Source organism: Narcine bancroftii, chromosome 2 (assembly GCF_036971445.1).
Source record: "Narcine bancroftii isolate sNarBan1 chromosome 2, sNarBan1.hap1, whole genome shotgun sequence".
In the NCBI taxonomy this organism is placed as follows: Eukaryota; Metazoa; Chordata; class Chondrichthyes; order Torpediniformes; family Narcinidae; genus Narcine; species Narcine bancroftii.
In genome coordinates this window covers 99,029,125-99,053,681 of record NC_091470.1, presented here as the reverse complement: position 1 = coordinate 99,053,681, position 24,557 = coordinate 99,029,125, and the positions used below count along the sequence as shown (strand labels likewise).

Here is a 24,557-nt window from a genome sequence, read left to right as displayed (position 1 = left end):
CTCTCCCCACCCCCCGCCCCCCATCCACTCACTCAGGCACTTACCTGTAATTCAAAGTTTGCTGGGTCCAGGAAGAGCTTGTTCAGAACAGCTGCAAACTGATTGATCGCTCGCAGGAAAACCCTGCAAGAGAGATGACAAAAAGAAAATGCGCCGTGCGTCACTCACATGCCAGAAGATGGGCAGGAGCCGCCAATGCACACGGCCCCCTTTTACTGTTTCCCTACCTTGGGCCGGGAGTGGTGCAGCGGGGAGAGCTGCTTCCTCCCAGCTCCGGGCACCCGAGTTCGATCCCGACCTCGGGCGCTGCCTCATAGAAGTTTGCATGCTCTCCCTGCGACTCCTGCCTCGCAAAGACACCCCCCCCCCCCCAGTGTGAAGGTGAATGGGAGGACTCTGTGAGCAGTACGTAGAACATGAGGAGAATCATGCGGGCTTAGCGCATGATCAGCAGAAAAGGGTGTTTGATGCACAGTATAGATCTGTTGGGCTGAAGGGCCAGTTTAAAACATAGAACATTACAGCATAGTTCAGGCCATTTAGCCCCCAATGTTGTGCTGACCTATATATTCATGCAAAAACAATTTGAAACCCTCCCTATCTCGTAACCCTCTATTTTACTTTCATCCATGTGCCTGTCTAAGAGTCTCTTAAATGTCCCTAGTGTTTCAGCCTCCACCACCATCCCCTAGCAAGGCATTCCGAATCCCCACAACACTCTATAAAATAAAACTTACCCCTAAGCTTTCCTTCTTTCACTTTGTATGGACGCCCACTGGTGTTTGCCACTCCTGCCCTGGGTCAAAGGTGCAGGCTGTCCACCTTATCTATGCCTCTCAAAATCTTGTAGACCTCGATTAAGTCTCCTCTCATCCTTCGCTCTAAAGAGGAAAGTTCTACTATGCTAACCTTGGCTCGTAAGACTTATTTTCTAAACCAGTCGGCATCCGGCTAAATCTCCTCTGCACCCTCTCCATAGCTTCCACACCTAATGAAGTGACCAGAACTGAACACAATATTCTATAATGGCTTCTCACTTTGGGCTGGGACGCAGTGTTCTGAATGCTGCTGTTGGCTATCCGGTCTGTAACTCCCCAGTGCAGGACTCTCAGCACTGAATACCTCCAAGCTTCTAACATCACCATCGCTTGTCAACGTCTACCCAGCTGAAGCCCACCCAAGATGGTGCATTAGCCTTCAAAGGCAAAGAAGCCACACTGTATCATATGTTCTGGTTATGTCCCTCTCTGTCCAAAATTTGGGAAGGGGTATTTGGTGTCTTGACTCCAAATCCTTTCATTGCTCTCTTTGGAATAAGTGGGCCATCAGGTCTAATTCTGACTCACGTCATTGTCTTCACCTCCCTTATCGCTAGAAGGGCCATTTTAACGAGATGGAAAGACGCCGTCCCTCCCACTCCCACTTAAGGGCTGTCCTATATGATGGTGTCTGACTTGGGGGAAAAAAAATTAGATGTTGCATGACTGAAATGAATCTTCACTTTGATTCTTTATGGGGCTCCTTTCTTAATTATTTTCAGAATTTGTAAGATTAACTAATGTTTGGTTTTTGATCCCAATGTTTACCTTTTTAAAAAAAATTTATTATTAGTAGTGGACTGTTCGGTTAGTCAGTCGCCCCCAAAGGGAGGGGATCGATAGTTAGATAATTAGTGTAGTGGGTTTCTTTTTAATGTAACATAGGTCTCAGTTCGATTTGTATTGCTGTATGAGATTTGTTCATTTTATTTTATTGTCAGGTACCTATGGAACATTTACTTGATAAAACCAATAAAAAAGAAGAAATATTGCCCCCACTCCGTGGAATATCCTTAAAATGATCCACAGATCTTCCAAAGAACATTTCAGCACAGAAAACAGGTTTTTCGGCCCTTCTAGTCTGTGCTGAACTATTATTCGGCCTAGTCCCACTGACCTGTACCCAGTCTATACCCCTCCCATCCATGTACCTATCCAACTTTTTCTTAAATATTAAAATTGAGGCCACATTCACCATTTCAGCTATTCCAGGCTCCCCCTCTCCCCCCCCACCCCTCCCGACTCTCTGTGTGAAGAAGTTCCCCTGGACCTTTACCCCTTTCACTCTTGACCCCTGTCCTCTGGTGTGTATCTCATCTAACTTCAGTGGTTGAATTTACTCTGTCTATACCCCTCATAATTTTATATGCTGCACCTCTGCCAAATCTTCCCACTTCTTCTAGGATTGGGTTTGGGGTGGGAATGTAAAGGGAGCCACACAGACCCCCAGGTTACCCTCCAGCCCTTTCCTCAGTGGGGGCCTACCTGTTCTGGACCATGTTCATCACCATCCAGTCCGATGGATAGACATTCTTGCCAATCAGATCCTTGAACATAATGAAGGTCTCCATCAGGAAGTCCTCAGAAAGAAGCAAAGGCACTCAGATTATCTTTCCACGATGGGAAAACTTTGGATTTGTTCAACGTCCATTTATCACCATGCACACAAACAGAAAAAAATCTGTTTGCCCCATGAAGGCACACGAAGAGGTGCCCCTCGACCAGCGCCCGTTGAGAAGAGAAAGGGAAGCAAAAGAGGGTGCCTTCAGGCACCTCAGGGTGTCTGTGGATCCTGCCACCTCCTCTGATGTCCCCTCCACCCCCGTAACCTCCTATCTGTTCTAGTGGCAGCCCCGGACTTCAACTTCAAGATGGGGGATGCAAAAGACAGTCACTTGGCCCATTCTCCTTGTCATCCTGTGCCAACTCCCTGCAATCCCACAACATTTCCTTTACAAGTCAATGCTTTTCCAATTCCCTCTCAAATATTGCAAACATAGAACATTTCAGCACAGAAAACAGGTCCTTACAGTCTTTTCCAAACTATTATTCTGCCTGGTCCCACTGACCTGCACCCAATCCATAGCCCTCCAATCCAGGTACTTGTTCCAATTCTTCTTAAATGTTAAAATTGAGCCCGCATTCACCACCTCAGCTCATCCCACCACTCTCTGTGTGAAGAGGTTTCCTATACTTTTATCCTTAACCCATGTCCTCTAGTTTGTATCTCACCTCACCTCAGTGGAAAAAGCTACTCTGTCTATACCCCTTCATAACTTTAAATACCTGGAATAAAGTCATAACCTGTTTAACCTTTCCCTGCAACTCAGTTCTTGAAGTCCCGGCAACATCCTGGTAAATTTCTCTGCACTCTTCAATCTTATTGATATATTTCTTGTAGTTAAGTGACCAAATCTGCAGACAATACTCCAAATTTGGCCTCTCCAATGTCTTATACAACCTCACAACAACTTCCTGACTCCTATACTCAATACTTTGATTTAAGAAGGCCAATATGCCAAAAGCTCTCTTTTCAACCCTATCCACCTGTAACACCACTTTCACAAAATTATGTTTCTGTGTTCCCAGATCCCTCTGTTCTACTGCACTCCTTAGTGTCCAACCATTTACCATGTATGTCCTTTCTTGGTTTGTCATTCCAAAATGCAACACCTCACACTTGTCTTCATTAAATTCCATCTGCCATTTTCTAGCCCATTTTTCCAGCTGGTCCAGATCCCTCTGCAAGCTTCAAAAACCTTCTTCGCTGTCCACAACGCCTCCAACCTTAGTGTCATCTGCAAACTTGCTGATCCAATTTACCACATTATCACCTAGAAAATTGATATGAATGACAAATAACAATGGGCCAGCATTAATCCCTGAAGCGCATCACTAGTCACATGTTTCCAGTCTGAGAAGTCATCATCCACCACCACTCTCTGCCCTCTCCCGTCCAGCCATTGTCAAATCCAGTTCACTATTTCACCATGAATACCCAGCACCTGAACCTTGTCCATGTGGACAACATCCGCAGCCTCTCCTTCATCAAACCTCCTTGCAAAACTCTATAAGATCGGTTAAACATGACCTACTATGGACAGAGTCATGTTGACTATCCATAATCAACCTTTACCTATCCAAATAATTGTATATCTGGTCTCTTAGAACACCTTCCAATAATTTACCTATAACTGGCATCAGGCTCACTGGCCTATAATTTCCAGGGTAACTTCTGGAGCCCTTTTTAAACAACAGAATTGCAAAAGCTACCCTCAACCCTCCAGCACCTCATTGAATCAGATTCCCTGGCTCTCATGCCGATGAAGGGCTTGAAGAATATCTCACTTACCATATACTTCGGCGCAGAAGTTGACCGGCAGATAGATCAACCCCCCCTTTCTTAGCTTCATTTTAATGGTTTTATGTTCTACCTGGCATACAAGTCGACCCCATATGTCCAGGGCTCCCAGGAACGACCTAACATTTTTTTTTAAAAAACACCCCAATCGCAAGTAGCAAAGCTGCAAATTAATTAAGTAAAAAAACCTCGGCCTACCGGGCAGAAGCGGAGACAGCCGACGGAGCTGGAGTGCCGACATCGTGCTCCAGGCGGGAGCAGGAACCTCGGCCTACCAGGCAGGAGCGGCGGCGGTGACCTCAGGGTCCCAGGTAGGAGCGGTTCTAGCAGTGCCCAGTGGTGAGGAGGTGGCGCCGGAGGTGGGGAGGCGCTTCCAACATCGACTTCGGTGAATTTAAGGTCTCAAAAGTATATCTGGCCCATAAGTCGACCCCCACCCCCCCCCACCTTCGAGAATTTTTTTTTTAGTGTTTCACGACTCGACTTGTATGCCAAAATATACGGTAACCCTTTTCTTTGTAGCCACAGTTTGTCTAGTTCTAAAACCCATTTGACCTTCTTGGGCATCTTCACCAGACTGATCCCTCGATTCTAATTCTTTTCAAACCTGCAACCTCCGAGTATAAAATCTTGTGATTGTGGGGAGGTTGTGATGGACCATGGAAACTGATGCGGCCCAAGTCAGGAAAGGTTTTACTCACTATTATATCTTGTCGGGTTTTGAATGTGTTGATGTAATGCGAGTAGTGGTGGTTCTCCATCTGCTTCAGGACAGATGTCATGCAGGTGACATAGGGTCCCTGAGGAGGAATGTGGAGAGAGTTACATTGATGAAGACACCAAGGGACATCTAGAATGGTGTCCCCGTGTGTGTGCCGAACATGATGCCCAACAAAATGATCCCTTTGTTGCTTCCACATGATCATCGTCTCTCCGCCCCTGCTTGTTGACTGTGTCAGGGGCACATCCACTATAAACAGTTCCGTCCGGGAGATGCTGATACCCCTGTAGACCAGATCCAAAGGGGATTCCAGAGCAGAGTGTTCTGGAGATGGGGAAGCGCACGGACATGTGAGTAGCCTCGCCTGGAATGGGGCGCAGTGGCACAGCAGTTAGTGCTGCTGCTTCGCAGCTCCGGAGACCCAGCTTTGATCTGTGCCAAGTTTGCATGATCATCCCCCCATGACCGTGTGGGATGCTCCAGTTTTTTCCCTCATCCCCATGGGTTGAGAAGTTAATGGGCCATTGTCATTTGTCCCCAAGTGAGGAGTAGAATCCGAGTGGAGGGGTAGAGTGATATTCATGCAAGGGAGGGGGTCGGTTTGATGGGCCAAAGGGCCTGTTTCTGTGCTGGACACTGTGAAACGGCAACTTACAATCAGGCTGGACTGGCGGTTCATCCCGATCACGGTCCGGTTGATCCTTCTCAGCAGCCTCTCCATAATCAGCTGAACGTGAGTCTGCCATGGTCCCTGCAATGCCGGGATCCAGAGGGCAAAGTTACCTGACCAGGCAGAAAGTGGACGTCCCACCAACACGCCAGCCAGTTCCCCGTCACCACCCTCAGCCCACCCCGCGGAGGGTCACACTGGAGCCCACTCTGTACCGAGCCCAGAAACGCCCGACGTCAGTGACGGTAGTGACACCCTCCCCCTCCCCCCGCTACAGAGGTCTCAAGTCAAGCACCCAGACTCAACAACAGTTCAAATTTTCTGTCAGTAAAAGTCTGAAAATCTGAATGCCAGAAATTTGTACAACACGAGATCGCAGACCTTGAAAACTCTCAGTTGAAATCCGGACCACCCTAGAGCCCGACTTCTCGAAAATGCTCAGCTTTTGTGTGCATAGTGCGTGCTTGCGTTAGCACCACAAATGCAACAAGCGTTCACGTGGAAGTCACAGAAAGGTAAGAAAAAAATATTTAATTGCTTTTTTTTTATATAAAAATGTTTTGTTAATAAACTATCAAAATTTCCCTGTTTATTCTCCTTGAATTTTAAAATCCGGACTGTCCCAATCCCCAAGTACTCTGGATTTCATGTCTTTTACTGTACATGCCATCATATATAACCCTGAGATTCTCTTTCCTGACTGCTAGCTAAAGTTTCTAGTTACTAGTAACTATAAACTGTACTCGAGAGGGGTTATATAAAAGAGAGAAATGTAAACAAAGGAACAAATGTAAACAAACATGTTTCCCACCACATCAGGCTCCTGAACCTCCCTGTCCACCCGAACTATAAATTACTCTGGGACAACCAACAGATCTGTCTGCACTTTTGAAACGTTACCTCCTTTTACACTAAGTGCTACTTTAAATATTCATCTCCTTTCGAAGGTTCCAAGTTCAGATTTATTGTCAGAGTACAATCATAATATCATATACAACCCCAAGATTCTTTTTTTAACCTGTTGGCACGGCAGAATTACCACTTAAACTCGTGCAAAAAAATAAACTTTACACAGCGTAAAACATGTAAACAATCAAAGAACTGTAAACAGATAGCAAATGTAAACAAACTGACTGTGCAATACAGAGAGAATTTTTTAAAAATGGAGTCCTTAAATGAATTTCTGAGTTTGTTGTTGAGGGGTCTGATGGTGGAGAGGTAACAGCTGTTCCTGAACCTGATGGTGCGAGTCTTGTGACACTGATACCTCTTTCCTGATGGCAGCAGCGAGAACAGAGCGTGTGCTGGGTGGTGTGGATCCCTGATGATTGCTGCTGCCCTCCACGGCAGCGTCCCCTGTAGATGGCCTCAATAATGGGAAGGGTTTTGTCTGTGATGTCCACTACCTTTTGGAGGGCTTTACGCTCAGGGGTATTGGCCTCCCCATAACAGACCATGATGCAGCCGGTCAGCACACTTTCCACCACACCTCTGTAGACAACGGTCAGGGTTTCTGGTGTCATATCAAACCTCCTGAGGAAGTAGAAGTGCTGATATTCTTTCTTCAGGTGTGTTAGATCCAGGAAAGATCCTCCGAGATAGTGACTCCCAAGAACTTAAATTTTCTCACCCTCTCCCCCTCTGATCCCCCAATGATCATGGGGTCGTACACTTCTGGCTTTACTTTCTTGAGGTCAACAATCAGCCCTTAGTTTTGGTGACATTGAGTGCAAGGTTGTTGTTGGTGCACTATTCAGCCAAGTTTTCAATGTTGACTCATCCCCTTCCCTTATACAACCCACTACTGCGGTATCGTCAGCAAATTTGAAGATCAACATATCACCTGTGCAACCAGGGGAGCCATCATACAGACCTCCATCAGGAACACCCACAGAGCCATCCTGTGCTGGCACTTTGGCAAGCCTGATTGCCTGGCTGTACTTCTACTCCCGGCGTACAAGCAGAGACTAAGGACCACAGCACCAGCGGTGAAGACAGCAAACGTATGGTTGAGGGAGGCAGAGAAGTGCCTGCAGCACTGTTTTGAGTTGGTGGACTGGGCTATACGCAAGATTTGAATGAATATGCCATGGCTGTCGCCAGCTTCATCATGGCCCACGCGGATGAGTATGTGGCCACACGCGTATTTCATGAATACCCTAACCAAAAGCTGTAGATGAACCAAAGGATTTGCAGCCTGCTGAGGGCTAGATCAATGGCATTCAAGACCAAGGATCCAGGTTTCTATGGAGAGACCAAGTACGAAGTATGGAAGGCTACCTTAACAGTACAGAGGCAATTCTGAGTGCAGATACATGCCAACTATGGCAGGGCTTGTAGGTCCATACATTTATTGGTAGTGCAAAAAAAAATTGTACTTAGTATACACATGGTAACACATAAAGAAATGTAAACAGACTCTGCCATACAAAGAGCCACATCAGAAATGGCCGTGATGCTTCACTCGCCCATGAGCCGAACAACTTTTATGCTCGCTTTGGAAAGGAGAATTCAACTGCGCCAGTGAGAATCCTTGCAGAAGCTGGCAACCCCGTGATATCTGTTTCGGAGGCCGACGGCAGAACGTATTTCAAGACTTCAGGCCCTGATCGCAGACCTGGCAGAGGAATGAAAATCTGTGCCGACCAACTAGCCGGAGTGCGCTCGGACATTTTCAATGCCTCGCTGCTGCAGCCAGAGGTTCCCACCTGCTTCAAAAGGGCGTCATTCATCCCGGTGCCCAGGAAGAGTAGAGTGAGCTGCCTCAATGACAATCGCCCAGAAATGAATTGCTTTTGAGAGGATGATCATGGCCAGAATCTCAAATCTAAGAAAAGACCTGGACCCACTGCAATTTGCCTATTGCCATGATCGTTCCACAGCAGATGAAATCGCACTGGCTCTCCACTCAGCCCTGGTTCACCTAGACCACACCGATACATCAAGCTGCTTTTCATCGATTACTGCTCAGCTTTCAATACCATCGCACTCTCAGTTCTGGGCCCCTCACCTCCCTCTGCCACTGGATCGTCAACTTCCTCACCAGAAGACCACAGTCAGCGTGGATTGGTAACAATGTTTCACTGACAATCAAAACAGGCGCACCTCAAGGATGTGGACATAGCCACTGCTCTACCCTCTGTGAGCCCAGACACCATTCAAATGCCATCTGCAAATTTGCCGACGACACCACGGTTGTCAGCAGAATCACAGGCGGCAACGTGGAAGCGGACAGGAGGGAGATAAATCAGCTCGTTGTCACAGCAACAACCTTGCAACTCAACATCAATAAAACTAAGGAATTGACTGTGGAGTCCAGGAAGAGGAACCAGAAGAACACAAACCAGTCCTCACTGAGGGGTCAGCAGTAGAGAGGAAAAGAAACTTCAAATTCCTGGGCAGGGGGTGGGGGGAGGTTGACATCTCTGAAGACTTATCAAGGGAAAATCATAGCGGTGTTTGAGGAAATTTGGTATGTCACCAAAGACACTTGCAAACTTCTACAGGTAATTCTGATTGGTTGCTTCACTGTCTGCTATGGAGACGCCAATGCACAGGTCACAGAAAGGCTATAGACGGTTGTAAACTCAGCCAACATCATCGTGGGCATTAGTCTTCACTCCATTTGTGACACCTTTAAGAGACGATGTCCCAAGAAAGCATCTTCTATCATCAGGGACCCTCACCACCCTGGGCATGGCCTCTTCCCACTGCTCTCATCAGGAAGGAGGCACAGGAGCTTGAAGACGCACATGCAGTGGCACAAAACCAGCTCCCCCTCTGCCATCAGATTTCTGAACTGATCATGAACCACAGATGCTGCCTCATCTTTTTTCTAAGAGTTTATTTCAAACTTGTATTTACGGCATCTTAATTTATAGTAGTTAGAGGGAACTTAGGGGATTGGGAAGTTTTTTTCAAAATTTGCCGAAGGTGTCCAAGAAACTCGTAAGGAGGGAAAGGATGAAGTTTGAAAGTAGAAGAAATGGGAGCAGCGGCCAGCCATTTGGCCCATCGAACCTTTTCCACCATTCAATGAGATCATGGCCAATCTGATGATCGGCTCATCTCCACCGACCTTCCTTTTCTCCATATCTCTTAATTCCCCTACTGTGTAAAAATCTGTTCAACCTTAAACGTATTTACTGAGGTCGTTTCCACTGCTTCGATGGGTAGCCAGTTCCACAGATTCACTGCCCTCTGGGAAAAGCAGTTCCTCCTCATCTCAGTCATAAATCTACTACCTGAATCTTGAGGTTATGCCCCTAGTTCTAGTCTTCCCCACCAATGAAAACAACCTACCTACCAGTAACGCACCTGGAGTACTGTGTCCAGTTCTGGTCTCCATATTTGAGGAAGGACATACTGGCTTTGGAGACGGTCCAGAGGAGGTTTACTAGGTTGATCCCTGGGATGAAGGGGTTGACTTATGATGAAAGATTAAATTGTCTAGGATTGTATTCGCTTGAGTTCAGAAGAATGAGAGGAGATCTTATAGAAACATATAGGATTATGAAGGGTATGGATAGGATAGATGTAGGAAGGTTTTTTGAGCTGGCCGGGGAAACTAAAACGAGAGGACACAGTCTCAAGATTCGGGGGAGTAGATTTAGGACAGAGATGAGGAAAAATAGTTTTTCCCAGAGAGTAGTGAATGTTTGGAATTCTCTAACCAGGGAAGTGGTTGAGGCTGCTTCATTAAACATATTTAAAATTCGGTTAGATAAATTTTTACATGATAGTGGAATTAGGGGATATGGGGAGAAGGCAGGTAGGTGGAGTTAGGTCATAAATTAGATCAGCCATGATCGTATTGAATGACGGAGCAGGCTCGATGGGCCATTTTTGGCGTACTCCTGTTCCTACTTCCTATGTTCCTATGCCTTTCACAATTTTACATGTTTCTATAAGTTCTCCTCTTATTCTTCTAAATTCCAGCAAGTACAGTCCCAGATGTCTCAAACTCTCCTCATAGGCCAACCCCCTCATCTCCGGAATCAACCTGGTGAACCTCCTCTGCACCGCCTCCAAAGCCAGTACATCCTTCCTCAAGTAAGGAGACCAGAACTGTACGCAGTGTCCCAGATGTGGCCTCACCAGGTCCTTGTACAGTTTTTTTTTTATTTTTTTTTAAATTTTTTATTTTTCACACCATAAATCACATTAGTCACGATACACACTTTTTCCTTTTCACACATATACAGTGACATTTTCACCCCCACCCCTCCTCCCAACCCACCCCCCCCCACCCCCCCTCCCATCCATTTAAGGTATACAATCTAGGATACATTAAACCAGTCAGACAATGTTGTCACTCAACAAAAATACACCAGAAATTCTACTGAGTCCATTCTTTTCTTTCCTTCTCCTTCCATCAACTTAGGTAATGATTGTCCCCGGTAGGTTTTCGCTATTGTATTTAATGTAAGGCTCCCATATTTGTTCGAATATTTCAATATTATTTCTTAAACTATATGTTATTTTTTCTAATGGAATACATTTATTCATTTCTATATACCATTGTTGTATTTTCAAATTATCTTCCAATTTCCAGGTTGACATAATACATTTTTTTGCTACGGCTAGAGCTATCTTAACAAATCTTTTTTGTGCATCCTCCAAATCAATTCCAAATACTTTGTTTTTTATGTTAGTTAGGAGAAAGATCTCTGGATTCTTTGGTATATTGTTTTCTGTTATTTTATTTAATATCTGATTGAGATCTTCCCAAAATTTTTCTACTTTCTCACATGTCCAGATTGCATGAATTGTTGTTCCCATTTCTTTTTTACATCAAAAACATCTATCAGATACTGTTGGGTCCCATTTATTTAACTTTTGAGGTGTAATGTATAGTCTGTGTATCCAGTTATATTGTATCATACGTAGCCTCGTATTTATTGTATTTCTCATCATTCCAGAACATAATTTCTCCCATGTTTCTTTTTTTATCTTTATATTTAAATCTTGTTCCCATTTTTGTTCAGTTTTACCATTTGTTTCCTCATTCTCCTTTTCTTGCAGTTTAATATACATATTTGTTATAAATCTTTTGATTATCATTGTATCTGTAATCACATATTCAAGGTTACTTGCCTCTGGTAAACTCAAACTGCTTCCTAATTTATCCTTCAAGTAGGATCTCAATTGGTAATATGCCAGCGCTGTATCTTGAGTTATATTGTACTTATCTTTCATTTGTTCAAAGGATAAGAATCTATTTCCTGAAAAACAATTTTCTATTCTTTTAATCCCTTTTTTTTCCCATTCTCTAAAGGAAAGGTTATCTATTGTAAAAGGGAGTCACTTGTTTTGCGTCAATATTAGTTTTGGTAATTGATAATTTGTTTTATTTCTTTCTACATGAATCTTCTTCCAAATATTGAGGAGATGATGTAATACTGGAGAACTTCTATGTTGTACCAATTTTTCATCCCATTTATATAATATGTGTTCAGGTATCTTTTCCCCTATTTTATCTAATTCTAATCTCGTCCAGTCTGATTTTTCCCTTGTTTGATAAAAATCTGATAGGTATCTTAATTGTGCGGCTCTATAATAATTTTTAAAGTTTGGCAGTTGTAAGCCTCCTTGTTTATACCATTCTGTTAATTTATCTAGTGCTATCCTCGGTTTCCCCCCTCTCCATAAAAATTTCCTTATTATTTTCTTCAACTCCTTGAAGAATTTTTCTGTCAGTTGTATTGGCAATGCCTGAAATAAGTATAATATCCTTGGAAAAATGTTCATTTTAATACAGTTCATCCTTCCTATTAGTGTTAGTGGTAAATCTTTCCAATGCTCTAAATCGTCCTGTAATTTTTTCATTAGTGGATAATAATTGAGTTTATATAGTTGGCTGAGATTTTTGTTTATTTGTACACCTAGGTATCTTATTGCCTGCATTTGCCATCTAAATGGAGATTCCTTCTTAAATTTTGAGAAATCCGCATTATTCATAGGCATTGCTTCACTTTTATTTACGTTTATCTTGTAACCCGACACTTCTCCATATTCCTTCAATTTCTTATATAATTCTTTTATTGATAGTTCTGGTTCTGTTAAGTACACTATAACATCATCCGCAAATAGACTGATTTTATATTCCTTGTCTTTTATTTTTATTCCTTTTATATTATTATCTATTCTTATCAATTCTGCTAGTGGTTCTATAGCTAGCGCAAACAATAAAGGTGATAGTGGGCATCCCTGCCGCGTTGACCTGCTTAAGTTAAATTGCTTTGATACATGTCCATTTACTGTCACTTTCGCTAACGGTCCCTTATATAATGCTTTAATCCAATTAATATACTTCTCCGGTAAACTGAATTTTTGCAATACTTTGAACAAATAATTCCATTCTACTCTGTCAAAGGCCTTCTCTGCGTCTAAAGCAACTGCTACTGCAGGTGCTTTATTTCCTTCTACTGCATGAATTAAGTTAATACATTTACAAATAATGTCTGTTGTGCGTCTTTTTTTGATAAATCCAGTTTGGTCCAAATTTACCATTTTCAGTACATGCTCTGCTAATCTGTTTGCTAATAGTTTAGCTATTATCTTATAATCTGTGTTTAGTAAAGATATTGGTCTATATGACGCTGGTGAGAGTGGATCTTTCCCTTGCTTTAGTATTACTGTAATTATTGCTGTTTTACATGAATCTGGTAAGCTTTGTGTTTCATCAATCTGGTTGATTACATCCAGGAGGGGTGGAATTAATAAGTCTTTAAATGTTTTGTAGAATTCTATTGGGAATCCATCCTCTCCTGGTGTCTTATTATTTGGTAATTTTTTTATTATCTCTTGTATTTCTACTATTCCAAATGGTTCTGTTAATTTATTTTGTTCCTCTATTTGTAGTTTTGGTAGTTCAATTTCAGTCAGAAATTCATCTATTTTCCCTTCTTTCCCTTCGTTTTCAGTTTGGTATAATTGTTCATAGAATTCTCTAAAGTTTTCCTTAATTTCTTTTGGATTATATGTAATTTGTTTGTCTTTTTTCCTTGTTGCCAATACCATTTTCTTAGCTTGTTCTGTCTTAAGCTGCCATGCTAGGATTTTGTGCGTTTTTTCCCCTAGTTCATAATATTTCTGTTTTGTCTTCATTATATTCTTCTCCACCTTATATGTTTGTAGTGTTTCATATTTTATTTTTTTATCCGCCAATTCTTTTCTTTTAGTTGTATCTTCCTTCATTGCTAATTTTTTTTCTATATTTACTATTTCCCTTTCCAACTGCTCTGTTTCCTGATTATAGTCCTTCTTCATCTTGGTTACATAACTTATTATTTGTCCTCTAATGAATGCTTTCATTGCATCCCATAGTATAAACTTATCTTCCACTGATTCCGTATTTATTTCAAAATACATTTTTATTTGTTTTTCAATAAATTCTCTAAAATCCTGCCTTTTAAGTAACATGGGGTTTAATCTCCATCTATACATTCTTGGAGGGATGTCCTCTAGCTTTACTGTCAATATTAAGGGTGAATGGTCTGATAGTATTCTAGCTTTATATTCTGTTTTTCTTACTCTATCTTGCATACTAGCTGATAACAAAAATAGGTCTATTCTTGAGTATGTTTTATGTCTAGCTGAGTAATATGAATATTCCTTTTCTTTTGGGTGTTGTTTCCTCCATATATCCAAAAGTTGCATTTCTTGCATTGATTTAATTATAAATTTGGTTACTTTGTTCTTTCTGTTAATTTTTTCCCCAGTTTTATCCATATTTGAATCCAAATTCAGGTTGAAATCTCCTCCTATTAATATGTTCCCTTGCGTATTTGCTACCTTCAAAAAGATATCTTGCATAAACTTTTGATCTTCTTCGTTAGGTGAATATACATTGAGTAGATTCCAAAACTCCGAATATATCTGACATTTTATCATTACATATCTCCCTGCTGGATCTATTATTTCCTCTTCTATTTTAAATAGCACATTTTTACTAATTAATATAGCCACTCATCTTGCTTTTGAATTATACGATGCTGCTGTTACATGTCCTACCCAATCTCTCCTTAATTTCTTGTGCTCCAATTCAGTTAAGTGTGTTTCTTGCACAAATGCTATATCAATTTTTTCTTTTTTCAGTATATTTAGCAGTTTCTTCCTTTTAATTTGGTTATGTATTCCATTAATATTTAAAGTCATATAGTTCAACGTAGCCATTTTATACTTTGTTTATCTTCCCTTTCCGTTTTACCATCATTACCTTTCCTCCTTTTCCATTTCTGTTTTCTTATTTTAAACCCTTTATAAGACAACATTCCTAAAACATCAAACATTTTCCTTATTCTCCTATTTAAAACTTCTTTAGCCCCAATCTCCCCTTCCCCTCCTGAGTTGTCCTTTATCCCTTGTCGGACAACCACATCTCCCCTCTCCATTTGGATTTGCGAATCCACTCGCAAGCGTCAACTGATTTTGCAGTGACCGCTATTTCCCCCCACCCCGCCTCTCCCAGAAAAGATTTCACTTTTCATATGTAACAAAGGTCACTCTTTTAGTTCCCTCCTAATTCCCTCTATTCCATTTCCTTCCCTTATTAATTCTTGTCTATACTATCTATATTTTTCTCTAAATACGGATACATTCACGTATGCACATTATACATATACACACTTATACCTCTTTACCCACATACATATAAATCGTGGTCATTTTTACTCTCATTACACGTCTTCATCCCTCAGTCTATTTTGTAATTGTTCTGCAAATTTTCGTGCTTCTTCTGGATCCGAGAATAGTCTGTTTTGTTGTCCTGGAATAAATATTTTCAATACCGCTGGATGCTTTAGTATAAATTTATACCCTTTCTTCCATAAAATCGCCTTTGCTGTATTGAACACCTTTCTCTTCTTTAGGAGTTCAAAACTTATATCTGGATAAATGAAGATTTTTTGCCCTTTGTACTCCAGTGGCTTGTTGCCCTCTCTTACTTTTTCCATTGTCTTCTCCAGTACCTTTTCTCTTGTAGTATATCTTAGGAATTTTACTAAAATAGATCTTGGTTTTTGTTGTGGTTGTGGTTTAAAGGCCAATGCTCTATGTGCCCTTTCTATTTCCATTTCTTGCTGTAGTTCTGGACATCCTAGGATCCTAGGGATCCAATCTTTTATAAACTCTCTCATATTCTTGCCTTCTTCATCTTCCTTAAGTCCCACTATCTTTATGTTATTTCTTCTGTTATAATTTTCCATTATATCTATTTTCTGAGCTAACAGTTCTTGTGTCTCTATAACTTTTTTTATTAGATTCCTCTAATTTATTTTTTAAGTCCTCTACCTCCATTTCTACTGCTGCTTCCCGCTCTTCCATCTTGTCCATTTTCTTTCCCATTTCTGTTAAGGTTATATCTATTTTATTCATTTTCTCTTCTGTGTTGTTTATTCTTCTTCTTAAATCATTAAGTTCCTGTGTTTGCCATTCTTTAAATGACTCCATGTATTCTTTAATAAGAGAAAGTATATCCTTTATCTTGCCTTTCCCTTCTTCTTCTATTTCACTGTACTCATCCTCTTCCTCTTCTTCTTCCTGTGGGTTGGCCATCTGTTGTTTCTTTGTTGCCCTTTTCTTCTCTTCTTTCTTGTTTTCATTGTCTTCTGTGTTCTCTTCTTGCTGCAGGTGTTCTGCAGCTGTCATTGCCGGCTGTGGAGATCGACTCCCCAGCTGGTCACCCCTCCCGTCGGTGTGTTTTTTTTCATGCGCGGTTGCGCACTTTTACTCGGCTCAACGAGCCATTTTTGTAGTCCACTTTCTACCGACCTGAGGGAGCGGGTTTCTCTCTCCACCGCGGGCCTCTTCGAACAGGTAAGGCCTTCTCCTTCTTCCTCCGTTGTCTTCTCCTCCTCTCTTCTTACCGTTGATTTTGATTTTTCTTTTTTTGTCGCCATCTTCTTTCCACCTTTATACTCACTTTTCTTTAACTTTTATTTCTGTGCCTTTGTGTTTTCCTTTGTTTTTTCCGACTTTTCTGGAGAGGCCTGGAGTTCACCGTCCGGCCACTACTCCATCACGTGACTCCCCCAGTCCTTGTACAGTTGAAGCAGAACCTCCCTGCTCCTAAATTCAATCCTTCTGGCAATGAAGGACAACATTCCATTTGCCTTCTTGATCGCCCGGTGCACCTGCAAACCAACCTTGTTCACAAGCACTCCCAACTCCTTCTGCACTCTGCAGTTGCTTGCTATTTAAGTAATATTCTGATCTTCCCTTTCCAAGTGAATAACCTCTGAATGCTGAAACAAGATGTGCCCTTCCCTCCCTGTCCCGACACAGAGTGAGGGTGGGCAGTCGATGAGCCTCTCCCTCCCCGTCCCACCGCTTGGAATGAATGTGGGCTCCCGATGCACCCCTCCCTCCCCATCCCACTGCATGATGCTAGGGTGGGCGTGCTGTCACACTCACAATGTCGGCCCTATCCAGGATCTCCAGCACACTGCTGAGCAGGCCTGCGCAAGCCTCGTGGTCCGGCTTGCTGGAGTTGTCGTCCAGCTGTCCGCTGAGCTGGTCGATGATGAGGGGCAGCAGCACGTCCCGGCAGTCTGGGAGGGGGAACACGAGGAGCACAGTGACACTCTCCCCATCCTCGTCCCATAACCCCATCCCTCTACCATTAACCCCCCTCCCCCTTCTGTACACCTCATCCTCTCATAACTTCCTCCCTGTGCCGGAACACCCTCCTCATCCCCCTCCTGTAAAGCCCACCCCCTCCAGTAACCCCCTCAGGATTCTGCGAACGGATGGGACTGGGACCCTCTGAATTCTGGGAACAGATAGAATTGGATGCATCAGCATTCTGAGAATGGATGGGATAGGGACCCTTGGGATTCTGGGAATGAGCAGGATCAGGTCCCTCATGATTCTGGAAATGGACAGGACCAGGTCACTCAGGATTCTGGGAAAGGACAGGATTGGGACCGTTAGGATTCTGGGAACGAATGGAACTGGGTCCCTCGGCATTCTGGGAATGGATAGGACCAGGACCCTCAGGATTCTGGGAATGGACATAATCAGGTTCTTTGGGATTCTGGGAAAGGATGGGACCTGGTCCCTTGGGATTCTGGGAAAGGATGGAATTGGGTCCCTCAGCATTCTGGGAATGGATGGGACCGGGTCCTTTGGTGTTCTGGGAAAGGATGGAACTGGGTCCCTCGGGATTCTGGAAACGGAGAGGACCAGGTTCCTTAGGATATCGAGAATGGATGGGACTGGGTCCCTTGGTGTTCTGGGAACAGATGGAACTGGGTCCCTTGGCATTCTGGGAATGGACAGGACCAGGTCCCTCAGGATTCTGGGAACGGAGAGGTCTGGGAACAGACTGGGCCATGGGGATAAAGGACACTCACCGGGCAGTTTGAAGAGCTCACTCTCCACCACCTTGCTCATACAGTTGAGCTTTTGGCGGACGAGCTGGTTGTCGGGGATGCTCTGGATGAACTTGGTGAACAGAACACTGTGCAGGGGTGAAGAGGAAGTTAGACTCACTCAGTAGTGAAACATGAAAGTCTGATGATCCCACTACTAGACACATCCGGCTGGAGAGTGTCCAGATGGAAAATCAAGTGTTGTTGCTCCAATTTATGGGTGGTTTTGGTGGGATAGTGCATGAGGCCATGGACAGACACGTCAGTGCAGGAGTGAGGTGCAGAATTGAAATGGTTGGCCACAGGATGATCCCTGTCAATGATGCAAACTGAGCGAAGGTGTTCAGTTCAGTGATTTCACAGTCTGCGTCCAGTTTCTCTGATATGGAGAAGGCCTCAAAGGGAGCACCCGATGCAGTAGTTAACTCCCAAGGATACTCTTAAAAAGACGTTCGGGGCCCCTAATGGCGGTGAGGGAGGGGGTGTGAGCGCAAGTGTGGCCACCACCCTCTACATCCAACACATTTACCCTTCATAATTTTCAACTTCAACATGATGGGAATCCTTCAATAACAGCAATGAGGAAGCGTACAGAAGGGAGATAGATCAGCTCGTTCAACCTTGCGCTCAACGTTAGCAAAACCAATGAGATAATTGTAGACTTTAGGAGGAACTAAGGAGAACCCATCAAAAACTTCAAAGAACGTCAAGAACTTCAAATTCTTGGGCGTCAACAGCTCCGACGATCTGCCCTGGAGCCTCCATGTCGATGCAATCACAATGAAGGCTCTCCAGCAGCTAGACTTAGTGAGGAGTTTGAGTTGATTCGGTATGTCAACGAAGACTCTTGGAAACTTCTACAGGAGTGATGTTGAGAACATTCTGGCTGGTTGCGTCACTGCTTGGTATGGAGGTACCAGGATAATGACAAAACTCCAGAGGGTTGTTAACTCGTCCTGCGACATCACAGGCACCAGACTTCACTCCATCGAGGATGTCGATGAGGCAGTGTCTTAAAAACCAGCCTCTATCCTCAAAGACCCCCCACCACCCAGGCCATGCCCTCTTCACTCTGGTACGATAATAGGTTCGGGAGTCTAAAGATGAGCACTCAGCGGCCCAAGGACAGCTTTTCCCCTGCTGCCATCAGATTCCTGAATGATCAGCGAAACCAAGACACTGCCTTCCTTTGACTTTTTGTGCACTATTTTTATTTATTTTTGTAAAGTGGTTTATATGAATCTTTGCTGTGTGACGCTGCCACAAAACAACGAATTTCATGTCTTGCCCAAGACAATAAATTCTGATTCTGATGATCCCACTACTGGACATCCCCCCCCCCCCCCCGACTTCCGAAGGGTCTGCTCCTTCCGTGACTCCCACGGGCACTCATCCCTCCCCACCAATTGCACCCCTGGCGCCTTCCTCTGTGGCTGCAGGAGGTGCCACACTTGCGCCCACACCCCCTCCCTCATCACGGTCGGGGGTCCCAAACAGGCCTTTCCAGTGAAGCAACACTTCACTTGTGTATCTGCAAGCGTCACCTACTGCATCCGGTGCTCCCGCTGTGGCCTCCTCTACATCGGAGAGACGGGGCACAAACTGGGAGATCACTTCGCTCGGCATCTGGGCTCTGCCCGCACCAGTGACGGGGATCTCCCAGTGGCCGACCACTTCAATTCTGCACCCCATTCCCATGCTCACATGTCCGTCCATGGCCTCATGTACTGTCCCACCAAGACCACCCGTAAATTGGAGGAACAAAACTTGATTTTCCGTCTGGGCTCTATCCAACCAGATAAGTCTAACCAAATAGCATTATTATCAACCTCTCTGGTTTCTGCTAGCCCACTCTCCGTCTCCCTCTCTTCCCCATCCCTCTGCCTTCTTTCCTCCAGCTCTCCACCCCTTCCCTCTCCATTCACAGAACCATCCCCTTCTCCCTCTGTTCGCTGCTGTACCCTCCTCCCTCCCTTATCCACCTGCCTGTGGGACCGTACTCCTCCCCCTTCCCCACACCCCTCCCAACCACATCCTGCCGACGTTTTGTCCACACCTTGACGATGAAACGTTGGTTGTGCATTGTTGCTTTACATAAAGTGCCCTGTTTGACCTGCTGAATTTCTCCAGCACTGTGATTTTGCTCGACTCACTCAGGATAACCTGACACCCCAGGCAGGGCAGAACCACACACCGCTTCCCCCTCACCGTGATCCACAGCCACGACTGGTCTGACGGGCTGTCTGACGGCTCAGTGGCGCACCAGGAACACGGGTTCGATCCTGACTTTGGGCAATGTCCGTGTGGAGTTTGCATGTTCTCATGCCTGTGATCACGCCCCTCCCCATCCCCAAGCTCCAGTCTCCTCCCACATCCTAAATATGTGCAGGTCCGTGGATTAATCAGACACGGTGCAGTTTCAGCAGAAGAATCGGGTGGGGGGGGGGTGGTGGTGGTTTGGAGAATGAAGTGGGGAACTAACAGCCTGAATAAGCCAGGGGTCGTCTGATCTCGGAAGTTAAGCAGGCACAGAATTGGCCAGTAGTTGGATGTCTACATTTAAATTTAAAAAAATGTAAATATAAATAATAACAGACACAGCACAAGGGAACAGTTGGCGACCTCCTGTCAGGGATTGTGTTGCCAGCATGTTGGCGGCCGGCGTGCGTCCAAGGCAGCAGGCTTCTGGAAATCGGCAGAAGTCACGTTGCCACATCCTAGAGAGAGAGAGGCAGGGTCTGAAAGGCAGCGTGAAGCACGTCCGAGCGGATGAGCCCATGGTGTTCCAGCTGCGAGAGTTACTGGGGGCACAAGGATGTTGTCTGGTTCAGGAGAGGTCATATACACCGGGGCTGTACAATCATGAGAGGCCAAATCTTTCCCCAGGGCCACTAGAGCAGTCATTCACCCTAGGGGACACAGCACACTTAAATCTACAGCATGGTAACAGGCCCTTTCAGCCCAACAGCCTGTGCCACCCAGTTGCACCCAAGTGACCTCCAACCCCCAGTACGTTTTGAGGAAACCGGAGCACCCGGAGGAAACCCACGCAGACACGGGGAGAACATGCAAACTCCTTACAGACAGCACAGGATACGAACCCTGGTTCTCTGCCGCTGTAACAGTATTGCGCTGACCGCTATGCCAGCTGACTTTAAAGACTTTTCATTTGTGTCAGGGGTCCCCAAACATTTTAGACCATTGACCCCTTCATGGAATACTTGATCCCTCATTGAGACCCCCCCCCCAGGCGTGGAACCTCGGTGCTGGATGGGGGTGGTGCCGGTGCTGGACAGGAGTTGGGGGGCAGGGGTGTGGTGGCGCTGGGCGGGGGGTGCTATCGAAGGCACAAAGAACACACACATCTTCTATGTTCAGTTCATATTCCCGTTCGCTCTCAACTTGTTCAAAGGTCAAAGCCAAATACAACATGGTGGCCACTAAGGCCCATTCTCGCGAGAGGTTGGCCATCCCTGCCGTAGGCACTATTTTCCATTTATCTGCCCCTGTTTTCCACCGCAAAAGTTCAATCGACACCTCCGCCCAACTTTTGACCCCATGGCATTTATCGACCCCTTGGATAGTCCCATCGACACCCCCCCACCCCCCCCAAGAGTCGATATTGACCACTTTGGAGACCCCTAATTTATGTTCACCTCACGTAACAATAAATATATTTTTAGTTTTTGGGGCAGTTGGTAGGAGAGATAAACAGAAGGAACTACAACTTGACTGCTTCATGGGGAAGGGAGCCCATAAACCGGACAGAGTCCACAGCCAAAATAAGGGTTGAGAATGGCTTAACTAGGTGATGCAAGTTAAGGTGAGGGGGGAGGAGGTTTAGTGGAGATTGTTGGGGACCACTTTCTTTCACACTGGGAGTAGTGGGTGAGTGGAACGGGCTGCCAAGTCTCGTGGAAGTGGGACATCAGCAGCCTTCGGGCTAGACACATTAATACAGAGGATGGAGAGAGCCTGGTCAGGTTGCAAGCAGCAGTTTTAATTTGATTTGGACATCATGATTGACACAGACACATGGGCTGAAGGGCCTTCTCTGCTGCTGTTCTACATCTTTAAGAAATGCGGGATGCAAGACTGACGTTGATCGGTCCAACACAGGTGAACGACAGATGTGCGGCCTGTGCACATCTAGCGCAAGTCTAGTGTATGTCACACATCTGCAACACAACCGTGACACACACTTCTCCCACACTTGCAGCGCACACTGTCACGTGCATGGCCTTCCTACCTCTGCCCCTGCGGTTATTGGCCACCTGTCCATTCTTACTCCTGGGGTTGTCCCCAGGTCCCCTTACCTGAGCTCCACGGGGTCGAACACCAGCATCACATGGTTGACGATGGTTGGTAGATATTTTAGCGCAGCCCCCTGTGAACAAGAGAATCGCATTGAGAACACAGGGCCAGGTTCAGCCTCTCACTGGCTGACAGTTACCAGGCAACTACCCTCCATCGAACCAACTGTGCCTCAGGTATTGGACAACTCCCTCCATCCAGAACCTATAAAAAAACAGGGAGGAGGCTACAGGTGTTGGAGGTTCAGTGCAACCTGGCAATCAGCGATATTGGACAACACTGGCGATTCATCCATTTGGACCATCCCAGTCACATCAATGTCCCCCATCAACGTTCCTCCACCTGGACCATCCTAGTCACATCAACATCCTCCATTGATGTTCCTCCACCTGGACCATCCTAGTCACATCAACGTCCCCCATCGATGTTCCTCCACCTGGACCATCTGAGTCCCCTCAATGTCCCCCATCAACGTTCCTCCACTTGGACCATCCCAGTGCCCTCAAAGTTCCCCATGGATGTTCCTCCACACAAGACCATCCCAGTCCCCTCAACGTCCCCCATCGATATCCCTCCATCTGGACCATCCCAGTCCCCTCAATGTTCTCCAAAGATGTTCCTCCACATCTTCAGGCAATAGCACAGTGAGGGTACTTACCAATAGCATTTATTGTCTTCAGGAAGATTCAATACAGCAGAAATATCTCATCAATCTTACAACAGCTGCGATACATTCTATCACTCCGTGGTGAGTTTACACTTAAGGCTCAAAGACGCAGTGTGACTGCACTTATTAAGAAAGTCTATGAGCTCTACTTCGGTTGTAAAATTGGTGACCAAGACAAACCCTGGGCCCCTCACATTTGTTGTGCAACATGTGCTGTCAACCAGAGAGCTTGGCTCAGCAACATTATGCGATTAAACATGCTAAATTCAATAACAGTCAATGTAATGTTTCTCCAGCTTCCTACGTGATACAGCGAATCTGAAGTCATCTCTGCGATCAGCTTGAGGCTTTCTATCCCCAATTTCTTTTCAGGAAGCAAACCTTTTGTTAAAAAAAAATTGGGGTCCCATTTAATCAAGGACCTGAAAACAAAAGCAGCCAATGAATATTTTCTATTGTATGGATTCATTGTCTCTCTTAATTTAATTTGAATTAGTTCGCTATTATAGTTTTTCCTTGTAAGTATCTGTGGTCTGAGACGCCTGCAAGCTCACACCAAGACACAAGAGCAACTTGCCAGTGAACTACTCTTTGCAGACGATGCCGCTTTAGTTGCCATTCAGAGCCAGCTCTTCAGCGCTTGACGTCCTGTTTTGCGGAAACTGCCAAAATGCTTGGCCTGGAAGTCAGTTTGAAGAAAACTGAGGTCCTCCATCAGCCAGCTCCCCACCATGACTACCAGCCCCCCCACATCTCCATCATGCACACAAAACTCAAAACGGTCAACCAGTTTACCTATCTCGGCTGCACCATTTCATCAGATGCAAGGATCGACAACGAGATAGACAACAGACTCGCCAAGGCAAATAGAGCCTTTGGAAGACTATACAAGAGTCTAGAAAAACAACCAATTGATAAACCTCACAAAGATAAGCGTTTACAGAGCTGTTGTCATACCCACACTCCTGTTCGGCTCTGAATCATGGGTCCTCTACCGGCATCACCTACGGCTCCTAGAACACTTCCACCAGCGTTGTCTCCGCTCCATCCTCAACATTCATTGGAGCGACTTCATCCCTAACATCGAAGTACTCGAGATGGCAGAGGCCGACAGCATCGAATCCATGCTGTTGAAGATCCAACTGCGCTGGGTAGGTCACGTCTCCAGAATGGAGGACCATCGCCTTCCCAAGATCGTGTTATATGGCAAGCTCTCCACTGGCCATCGTGTCAGAGGTGCACCAAAGAAGAGGTACAAGGACTGCCTAAAGAAATCTCTTGGTGCCTGCCACATTGACCACCGCCAGTGGGCTGATATCGCCTCAAACCGTGCATCTTGGCACCTCACAGTTCGGCGGGCAGCAACCTCTTTTGAAGAAGACCGCAGAGCCCACCTCACTGACAAAAGACAAAGGAGGAAAAACCCAACACCCAACCCCAACCAACTAATTTTCCCCTGCAACTGCTGCAACCGTGTCTGCCTGTCCCGCATCAGACTTGTCAGCCACAAACGAGCCTGCAGCTGACGTGGACATTTACCCCTCCATAAATCTTTGTCCGCGAAGCCAAGCCAAAGATCTGTTGGCTGTAGCAAGGAAGGGTTTTGGGCTTGACAATAGTCTCATTATCAAT

The 24,557-nt window shown here is 45.0% G+C and overlaps 1 protein-coding gene across 1 annotated transcript in view; it reads right to left on the bottom strand.

Moving 5' to 3' along the window:
* Positions 1 to 24,557, bottom strand: part of LOC138752907 (dedicator of cytokinesis protein 5-like) — a 158,296-nt gene that overhangs the window by 62,572 nt on the left and 71,167 nt on the right. Inside the window, 12 exon segments of the mRNA XM_069915516.1 lie at positions 45 to 123; positions 2,304 to 2,398; positions 4,881 to 4,979; positions 5,556 to 5,651; positions 16,986 to 17,122; positions 17,927 to 18,033; positions 18,354 to 18,405; positions 18,537 to 18,801; positions 19,493 to 19,730; positions 20,001 to 20,230; positions 20,469 to 20,661; positions 22,261 to 22,331. Coding sequence (XP_069771617.1) covers positions 45 to 123; positions 2,304 to 2,398; positions 4,881 to 4,979; positions 5,556 to 5,651; positions 16,986 to 17,122; positions 17,927 to 18,033; positions 18,354 to 18,405; positions 18,537 to 18,801; positions 19,493 to 19,730; positions 20,001 to 20,230; positions 20,469 to 20,661; positions 22,261 to 22,331 — 1,662 coding nt within the window.